This window comes from Pseudorasbora parva, chromosome 10, assembly GCF_024679245.1.
Source record: "Pseudorasbora parva isolate DD20220531a chromosome 10, ASM2467924v1, whole genome shotgun sequence".
Taxonomy (NCBI): Eukaryota; Metazoa; Chordata; class Actinopteri; order Cypriniformes; family Gobionidae; genus Pseudorasbora; species Pseudorasbora parva.
This window is the reverse complement of record NC_090181.1, coordinates 20114139-20124297: the sequence shown is the minus strand read 5'-3', so window position 1 is coordinate 20124297 and position 10159 is coordinate 20114139. Positions and strand designations below refer to the sequence as shown.

The following is a 10159-nucleotide window of genomic DNA, read 5'->3' as shown; positions in this document are numbered from 1 at the left end:
GGTAAAAATAGCTACGGGTAACGCCAGCTGATTGAGGAGTGCAACCATTCTACGTCATCAACCTAGAACACAAACAAGATGGTGCCGCCCATGGTCCAAATATAAAATCGTTTTTTTAAATAACGTAAATCTTTCATGGGTTTTCTACTGCATATTTCAGTAAGAGACATCATTTATGTTATATTAAGCCATACAAGTCTCAACACCAGGGGATCCCTTTAACAACGGCTGGATTTGCTTATTTTTATTAACTCTTTTAGAAGAAAACAAACACAACCATAGGTATTTATTTGATACAGTGGTTAAATTAATCAGAAAAGAAAAAGCTTTAATTTCTGACATTTCCAAACAGCACAGCAGTAATGACTTTATAAAGTTCTTTACATATTAGATAATAGAGAGAATATTATAACTATGCAGATGTCGACTAAAGTATTGTATTTGACAAATTCCACTCATTCTCTGCTATAGGAGAGAAAGAATTGTCTAAACTTGTTAAATCATCAGCATATACTGATTAAGCTACTGAAAGAGATGCTTTCAGAGGTAATAGATTCTCTTCTTAAAATCTTATTCATCTTTGTCATTAGAATATCGAAAACCTTTAAGCTGCATATAATTAAACACCTTATTAAAAACGCAACTTGATCCAAGAGAATTATAGCCTGCAGCCCCGCCCTCCTACATACTGCAATTCAATTTTTATTTTCCTTCAGTACCTCAGCCTAGGATTGCGAGTTGAACAGTTTATAAGCAGACATTTTCAATTAACCCGCCCGCAACCAGGACCGCAACATTTAAAAAAAAATTGTACCCAACCCACTTCCTGACCCACATTTTTTGAAAGTAGCAAATGTTCATTGTAGCATTCATTTATTCTTTGTTTCATTTTCTTAACAATTGAGATGCTGCATGTGTTTATGTAGTCTAATCAAAGTGTGCGTCTCACCCCTGACTTTCTCAACAAAAATCCCACTCTCTCAGAAAATACATAAAACTGACATTAGAGCTATATGCGTTTAAAAGTAGCCCAGTAAAAGAAATTGACACAGCGACCCAATAGCCTTAAACGGCGATCTTGTGAAGTCAATTAGAAGCACTCACTTCCTGATGGCTGAGCGTACTGCGCAGCCTCAGACTGAGCTTGACGACATAGATGTGACGCAAGCAACCTGTCTGACAGTTGTAAGTCTTCTAGTTGTGGAAAGGGAAACCTGAATCACGTTGGTTTAAACATTTTGTCCCACTATGAGCTTCTCCCCCTTTGACTTTATCGGACTGTTTCCACGCCCTCACAGCCTTTCGACTGTTCTAGTCCGAATAGGGATTATGACACGATCTATGGAGCTGAATGTGCACTCACTGGCTGCACTTGACCCTGGAATGAGGATCCTTCTTTCCAGTGTCATAGTAAATTGTGTAGTAGGCTACCATGAAAGTTACAAAGGTTTAAGAGGCATCATTATTTCAAGAGATGCAATCAACAACACCATTATTAAGTTTTTGGATGACTCATAACAGCAGGCATTGGAGCAACCTGCACATCATTGACCCCGTTTAGTGAAGCCAGCCCTAATGGACTTGGAATCTAATACAACTTGAGGTTGTTAGTCATGTTGAGTTGATGTAAAACCCATGTCATAAAATTGACAACCTTTAAATCAAAGCAACAATTAGGACGCATGGAAACATTAAGCCCTTTTAGAAACCTTTTTTGACTGAAAGTCCTGAATCCATTTGGAAAGAATCTGGATTTCTTTGTCAAAGTAACTTTATTTTGCTTCCCAGTGTCATGTGCCATCATTACATCCACATTTACAGCTGTATGTCACTTCCAGATACTTATGGACACCCACACATGGATCATAGAAGACAGAATTAGAAGCATTGAGTTGACAGGACTTCTTCCCATTGCAGCTTAAGAAAAAAAAAAAAAGTGCAAAAACAATTAGCTTACTAGACTTACAAATTTAAGTCAATGCATCAAATGTCAATTTAAAGATACAGGATAATAATGGGATCTAGTTTGTATATAGTTTAAAATAAAAATAAAATCTGAAGAGTGCGACCTAACATCTAAAGTGACTAGAAGAGAATCTGCTGTACCTGGAAACAAGGCTGCTGGTCTGAGGACTGTAACAGGCTGATGTGGTTGCCAATTTATGAGGGCAGGTTTCAAGATCCCGGCGGCCATAATTGGCAAAATGAATAGAAAGAACACCAACTTCTAATACACAAACAGACACAGATGAGAATAATGATTGATGGACTGCCAACACATGTTAAATTGTTAACTCTTTTTTTTTTTTTTTTTTTAAAAGGCAATTTATGCCAACATGTACTGTAGCAGGAAGATCCAGTCAAAATATTGTGGACATGACAGCTTTGAGGATTCAACCTTTGGGCTCAGCATTAGAGAACTTACCACAATCAATGACGCTTGTTTGATATTCACAGGTTACAGTTCTCTCTGCAAGAATTAACGCATCTCTTTGTACTCATTTGCCATACCTTAAATTTATAAAATATTAAACATCAACTTGGGTTGGAAATGACTTACTTGCTGGGATACAGTCATAAGACACATTGAGGTATTTATAAGTCCCAACACAAGGATCAGAAAAAACAGAGTTCACTGCAGGGACAGTACAGCTCTTCATTCCATCACACCTGATACACAGACAGACAAGTGACAAGTACTTAATGCTTTAATAAACTATAGACAACTATGCATCTTGTGCAACCTACCGAGCAGACATTATAGAGAGGGATCCATCAAATTTGCAGTTTCTATTTGAGACCTGATTAGCTGGTTTTCCAGTGGCACAGGTGGTGCAGTCAGTTCGCCCATAGCTGGCATCAAGGACCTTTATGAAACCAGTGTCTTACAGGTTTAAAAAAGAAAAAGGGTAAGCACATTCTATAGTGCTGGAAACAAAAGTTAAATTCCAGCCTCAAGACACCCTCATGAGCTTGTTCCTCCTCTCACAAACTGTCCTATTTGGAAACAAAGACCAAAAATGACTGGATTACTCACCACATTGGAGACATTCAGAGTTTCCTTCACAGGCAATTACACTTTTTGCTTCCACACCTGCAGATAGAAAAAACAACAATATAGGATTCAGTAAAACTACTGGTTTTGCACTTGAAAGTCTTTAATGATGAGACTGTACAATACATGTTAGTTGTCTTACCATAGTGACACTGAAAGAGCACCACTGAAAAGCAAATAGAAACAGATTGAAAGCATTTGAAAGTGCAAGTTGAATTGCTTCTAAATCAGTACTTACAAGTGATCCAGCTTAGCTTTAGCACCAGCATGTTGAATGTGATAAATCCTAGAGCTCTTTACAGAAGTTCTAAAAATGAAATACACAAGAGCCAAAAAACAGCTCTTTTTCACCCTCAATTTTTTTTAAATATTAGTATACTTAGCGCACTTGAAAGCACAGTTGAACCCAAGGGCAACTTATTAAAAATAAACAAAAGTACCAAACAATGATTTGATTATAATTATGATTTGGATGGCATGACCACACAACTCACCAAACAGAAATCCTAGGGAACAAAGCTTGACATGAGATTATGGAAACATGATGGCTATATATATACACACAAGGACTAATGACATAACAATACATACCTGAAAGCAATCAACACAGTGAACCAATGGGAAGACACAACTGACTGAATACCACATGACAAGACCATAAACCAATGAGAACAAGACACATGAGGCAAAGCAACCAAATACAAAATCTGGGAACGTGGTTTGATAATAAAGTAACCTGGGGCCCGTTCTTCGTACGTCTCTAACTCAGTTATCTGGATTTAACTGTTGACGATTTGGCTTATTTCAGGTAAACAGGATTAGATTGCATTTTTAGGTAATACTTAAAATCTGTCCCAGCCACTGCTACTTTATTACAAGACTTCATTACTGAACCAGGGGCAACAATAATTTAAAATAATAATAAATATAAAAGTTTATTTGAAAATAATATATTAATGTTGTGTACAATTTGCGTATAATACTAAAGACAAAGTCACTTGATTGAGAGATTTATTTGTGAATTGTGATGGAATAATTACTTTATAGTTGTATAGGAGGTTTACACACATTGTGCAGTTACTCTTCGTTATGCTTTAAAGGACAACCTCTTTTAAGTTTATCTTGATCTTTATATCTTTGTGAGTACAGTCTAGAGAGAAAAAAAAATCAACCGGATTGGTGCTTGCAACACGGAGCTGTTACAGTTAATGCCCAGAGCCCCCACTCAGCTAAAACGGCAGCTATGGGGGCATAAATGAAAAGGATGTCTTTGTGCCTCTTAAAGACACAAAATGCAATGAAATGTTTGTCCAACAAAAACAGGGCTTTTACATGACAACGAGATGGGTTTAGCCACTTAGCCATTGTTTAAATTCACCTGTTTTAGATGGCTAGCTGTAGATTCGCGCTGAAGTCCCATGGGAACTCCGCTGTATCTGTAAAAAGGCAAATAGTCCAGTTTTCTGGAGTGGGCATAGACTTCATATGCTCTGGGACTAAAATATAAAATATCTTAAACTGTGTTCCGATGATGAACGGAGGTCTTACGGGTGAGGAACGACATTAGGGTGAGTCATTAATGACATACACTCTAAAAAATGCTGGGTTAAAAACAACCTAAGTTGGGTTGAAAATGGACAAACCCAGAAGTTGAGTTGTTTGAATGGGTCCATTTACTAGGGTTTAAAACAACCCAATTTCTTTGTTTGTCTATTTCCAACCCAACTTGTTGTTTTTAACTCAGCATTTTTTAGTGTAAATTTCATTTTTGGGAGAACTAACCCTTTAAGATTCAGAACGGCTTATCAGAATCCTATGGGTGACGTCACAGACATATATATCAACCGGATTGGTTGAGTGCAGTCGTTCAGTTTTACGTTGCACCGCAATAACGAGTGTACACCCGATTTACAAACAGCTGTCCGACTTCACGCACTCGTCTTCATTCACTCCTTCAAGTTGTATTAGTGAACAAAAGTAGTGAATGTTATTTGTGTCTTAAAAATGAAAGTTTAAAAATTGAGGTTAATTCACTGAGCTTGTGCTCAAACTTTAATGCACAAACCAATCCCATGCATCATCACCAAAACATCCTGCCTCTCTTCCTCACGTTACCCTATCCCATGGTCTAGATAGTTTCCTCTGCTGGATACATTAGGCATTACAGTTAATCTACTGCATATCAACAGTCTATCTATGATATCAACACAGGGAATAGTGATTGAGGGTTATGCGGGCACGCAGTGCGTGTGTGTGTGTTCACGCCGATCTGTTGGGGTGTGTGTGAGTCTGTGAGAGAGAGAGTTTGTGTGCACATGTATGTTGGAGTGTGTTTTAAGTACAATTACAAAGCAATTCATTGGTTTTGTTTAACTCTGAAACAATTTTCGAGTTGCGTTGTGGTAAAAATAGCTACGGGTAACGCCAGCTGATTGAGGAGTGCAACCACTCTACGTCATCAACCTAGAACACAAACAAGATGGTGCCGCCCATGGTCCAAATATAAAATCGATTTTTTAAATAACGTAAATCTTTCATGGGTTTTCTACTACATATTTCAGTAAGAGACATCATTTATGTTATATTAAGCCATACAAGTCTCAACACCAGGGGATCCCTTTAACAACGGCTGGATTTGCTTATTTTTATTAACTCTTTTAGAAGAAAACAAACACAACCATAGGTGTTTATTTGATACAGTGGTTAAATTAACCAGAAAAGAAAAAGCCTTAATTTCTGACTTTTCCAAACAGCACAGCAGTAATGACTTTATAAAGTTCTTTACATATTAGATAATAATAGGGAGAATATTATAACTATGCAGATGTCGACTAATGTATTGTATCAGACAAATTCCACTCATTCTCTGCTATAGGAGAGAAAGAATTGTCTAAACTTGTTAAATCATCAGCATATACTGATTAAGTGTACCCAACCCACATTTTTTTAAAGTAGTAAATGTTCATTGTAGCATCCATTTATTCTTTTTGTTTCATTTTCTTAACAATTGAGATGCTGCATGTGCTTATGTAGTCTAATCGAAGTGTGCGTCTCACCCCTGACTTTCCCAACAAAAATCCCACTCTCTCAGAAAATACATAAAACTGACATTAGAGCTATATGCGGTTAAAAGTAGCCCAGTAAAAGAAATGGACACAGCGACCCCATAAACTTCAACGGCGATCTTGTGAAGTCAATTAGAAGCACTCACTTCCTGATGGCTGAGTGTACTGCGCAGCCTCAGACTGAGCTTAACGACGTAGATGTGACGTAAGCAACCTGTCTGACAGTTGTAGGTCTTCTAGTAGTTGTGGAAAGTGAAATCTGAATTATGTTTAAACGTTTTGTCCCATGGCTTTTGGCTCATTTTGAGCTTCTCCCCCTTTTCCTTTGACTTTATCGGACTTTGTTTCCACGCCCCCCGACTGTCTCATAGACAGTAAAAGATTGCTTCCGAGTCGCGTTGGTTGAGACGCAATCGTTAGCCTATTTTTACAAAAACAGCTTCTACCGAGCGATAGTGTAAGATACAAGGTAACGGAGCCTTTTATGCATTGCCGGGTTTCTTTATAAATAAACAATGGACAAATGGAGTCTTTAAACGCCTCAGATATAAAGTTATTCACTGTCAAAGTGACCCAAAAATGAATGGGATGCTAACAGCAGGTGATGGTTTGGTTAGCAATGGCCGCCCCTATGGGTGGAACGCTTTCCGAGTGCTAGATTACCCCCTTGACTGGATTAGACATGGGGATAAAGTAATTACCACCAGAGGTTCTCTGTGATTTTAGTCCCGTCCGAATATGCCATCTCGGTAATCATTACAGACAACATCAGTAAAGATTAGAGACTTACCTTCTGTAAAAAATGTCTGGAAAAATTACCTCGGGTAATAATCCTGTTCAAATAGACCGGTTGTAAAACTGTATGGTAAAATGTCCTGCTTAAAAGTAAAAAATTGCAAGCTTGGAGGCGCTTGAAGCGTTTAGTTACGTTGTAGGTGGTGGGACAACTGCGGCAAACGTCCAGTATTTGCCAAATATTTTACGCAAAAAGATCAAAAGTACTTAGAGGCAACATTTATTTTAGCTCTAGAAAAGTGTCATTTACCGACACAATTAGAGTCATTAGACTGGATCTAACTGCTTATTAAAACACATGAGACGGAGTTCAGACTGGCGATCATTTTTGCTCACATGATAATGGCAACATTATACACACACCACGGGTTACTGTGGTGCGTAAAGTGAGTTACTCCTTCCACTTTGTACTGAGATGGCTTATCCTATACGTATTGGCCATTACAGACATCCTGAGGTAAGTTACTTTACCACCCCCCCCCCCCCCCCCATGTTAAACTTATTCAGTCCGAATAGGGATTATGACACGATCCATGGAGCTGAATGTGCGCTCACTGGCTGCACTTGACGCTGGAATGAAGATCCTTCTTGCCATTGTCATAGTAAATTGTGTAGTAGGCTACCATGAAAGTTAAAGGTTTAAGAGGCATCGTTATTTCAAAAGATGCCATCCACAACACTATGATTAAGAGTTTTTGGATGACTCATAACAGCAGGCATTGGAGCAACCTGCACATCATTGGCCCCGTTTAGTGAAGCCAGCCCTAATGGACTTGGAATCTAATACAACTTGAAGTTGTTAGTCATGTTGAGTTGATGTAAAACCCATGTCATAAAATTGACAAACTTTAAGAAACCTTTTTTGACTGACATTCTTGAATCCATTTGGAAAGAATCTGGATTTCTTTGTGAAAGTAACTTTATTTTGCTTCCCAGTGTCATGTGCCATCATTACATCCACATTTACAGCTGTATGTCACTTCCAGATACTTATGGACACCCACACATGGATCATAGAAGACAGAATTAGAAGCATTGAGTTGACAGGACTTCTTCCCATTGCAGCTTAAGAAAAAAAAAAAAAGAAGTGCAAAAACAATTAGCTGACTAGACTTACAAATTTAAGTCAATGCATCAAATGTCAATTTAAAGATACAGGATAATAATGGGATCTAGTTTGTATATGGTTTAAAATAAAAATAAAATCTGAAGAGTGTGACCTAACATCTAAAGTGACTAGAAGATAATCTGCTGTACCTGGAAACAAGGCTGCTGGTCTGAGGACTGTAACAGGCTGCTGTGGTTGCCAATTTATGAGGGCAGGTTTCAAGATCCCGGCGGCCATAATTGGCAAAATGAATAGAAAGAACACCAACTTCTAATACACAAACAGACACAGATGAGAATAATGATTGATGGACTGCCAACACATGTTAAAGTGTTAACTCTTAAAAAAAAAAAAGGCAATTTATGCCAACATGTACTGTAGCAGGAAGATCCAGTCAAAATATTGTGGACATGACGGCTTTAAGGATTCAACCTTTGGGCTCAGCATTAGAGAACTTACCACAATCAATGACGCTTGTTTGGTATTCACAGGTTACAGTTCTCTCTGCAAGAATTGACACATCTCTTTGTACTCATTTGCCATGCCTTAAATGTATGAAATATTAAACATCAACTTGGGTTGGAAATGACTTACTTGCTGGGATACAGTCATAAGACACATTGAGGTATTTATAAGTCCCAACACAAGGATCAGAAAAAACAGAGTTCACTGCAGGGACAGTACAGCTCTTCATTCCATCACACCTGAGTCACAGACAGACAAGTGACAAGTACTTAATGCTTTAATAAACTATAGACAACTATGCAGCTTGTGCTTATAAAGTAGTGCATCGTAAGAGGAGTCACAATTTCAGTTTGTGTTCTCAGTTAAACCTACCGAGCAGACATTATAGAGAGGGATCCGTCACATTTGCAGTTTCTATTTGAGACCTGATTAGCTGGTTTTCCAGTGGCACAGGTGGTGCAGTCAGTTCGCCCATAGCTGGCATCAAGGACCTTTATGAAACCAGTGTCTTACAGGTTTAAAAGAAAGAAAAAGGGTAAGCACATTCCATAATGCTGGAAACAAAAGTTAAATTCCAGCCTCAAGACACCCTCATGAGCTTGTTCCTCCTCTCAAACTGTCCTAATTGGAAATGAAGGCCAAAAATGACTGGATTACTCACCACATTGGAGACATTCAGAGTTTCCTTCACAGGCAATCACACTTTTTGCTTCCACACCTGCAGAGAGAATATAGGATTCAGTAAAACTACTGGTTTTGCACTTGAACGTCTTTAATGAGACTGTACAATACATGTTAGTTGTCTTACCATATTGACACTGAAAGAGCACCACTGAAAATCAAATAGAAACAGATTGAAAGCATTTGAAATAGTGCAAGTTGAATTGCTTCTAAATCAGTACTTACAAGTGATCCAGCTTAGCTTTAGCACCAGCATGTTGAATGTGATAAATCCTAGAGCTCTTTACAGAAGTTCTAAAAATGAAATACACAAGATCCAAAACACAGCTCTTTTTCACCCTCAAAAAATGATTTTTATATTAGTATACTTAGCGCACTTGAAAGCACAGTTGAACCCAAGGGCAACTTATCAAAAATTAACAAAAGTACCAAACAATGATTTGACTATAATTATGATTTGGATGGCATGACCACACAACTCACCAAACAGAAATCCTAGGGAACAAAGCTGGACATGAGATTATGGAAACATGATGGCTATATATATACACAAGGACTAATGACATAACGATACATACCTGAAAGCAATCAACACAGTGAACCAATGGGAAGACACAACTGACTGAATACCACATGACAAGACCATAAACCAATGAGAACAGGACAATGAGGCAAAGCAACCAAATACAAAATCTGGGACCGTGGTTTGATAATAAAGTAATCTGGGGCCCGTTCTTCGTACGTCTCTAACTCAGTTATCTGGATTTAAGTGTTGACGATTTGGCTTATTTCAAGTAAACAGGATTAGATTGCATAATATTCTATTATACTCTATTGTGCAATCTTGGTTAGCTTGTGTGAGCTGCAGCCTCAGTTTCTTGTTCTTAGCTGACAGGAGCGGCACAGGTGCTTCAAGGTTCAATGTGTTGGTTCAACGAGTGGTTACTTGATTTGGTGTTGTTGTTTTGTTTTGTTTTTCATTCTCCTCCG

At 38.1% G+C, this 10159-nt stretch overlaps 1 protein-coding gene across 1 annotated transcript; it reads right to left on the bottom strand.

Moving 5' to 3' along the window:
* Positions 1 to 1753: 1753 nt before the first annotated feature.
* LOC137090839 (rhamnose-binding lectin-like) lies at positions 1754 to 9677 on the bottom strand. The gene is made up of 18 exons (XM_067454786.1): positions 9653 to 9677; positions 9395 to 9463; positions 9297 to 9320; positions 9150 to 9206; positions 8861 to 8996; positions 8618 to 8727; positions 8483 to 8527; positions 8173 to 8293; positions 7871 to 7980; positions 7471 to 7534; positions 3294 to 3349; positions 3198 to 3221; positions 3038 to 3094; positions 2749 to 2884; positions 2561 to 2670; positions 2426 to 2470; positions 2107 to 2227; positions 1754 to 1917 (listed from the first exon to the last, which is right to left on the bottom strand). Exons 2-18 carry the CDS (start codon positions 9423 to 9425, stop codon positions 1791 to 1793), a joined length of 1374 nt encoding a protein of 457 aa, XP_067310887.1. The 5' UTR covers positions 9426 to 9463; positions 9653 to 9677; the 3' UTR covers positions 1754 to 1790.
* Between the last annotated feature and the right edge of the window lie 482 nt (positions 9678 to 10159).

What these genes read in the sequence shown, in the direction of transcription:
- LOC137090839 (XM_067454786.1), bottom strand. Translation starts at nt 9,425, where the DNA reads ATGCTGGTGCTAAAGCTAAGCTGGATCACTT. An exon ending in AAAGCTAAGCTGGATCACTT is followed by an intron (nt 3,222 to 3,293) that starts GTAAGTACTGAT and finishes TTTGCTTTTCAG; the next exon opens with TGGTGCTCTTTCAGTGTCAC. An exon ending in TTATGACTGTATCCCAGCAA is followed by an intron (nt 2,471 to 2,560) that starts GTAAGTCATTTC and finishes TAATTCTTGCAG; the next exon opens with AGAGAACTGTAACCTGTGAA.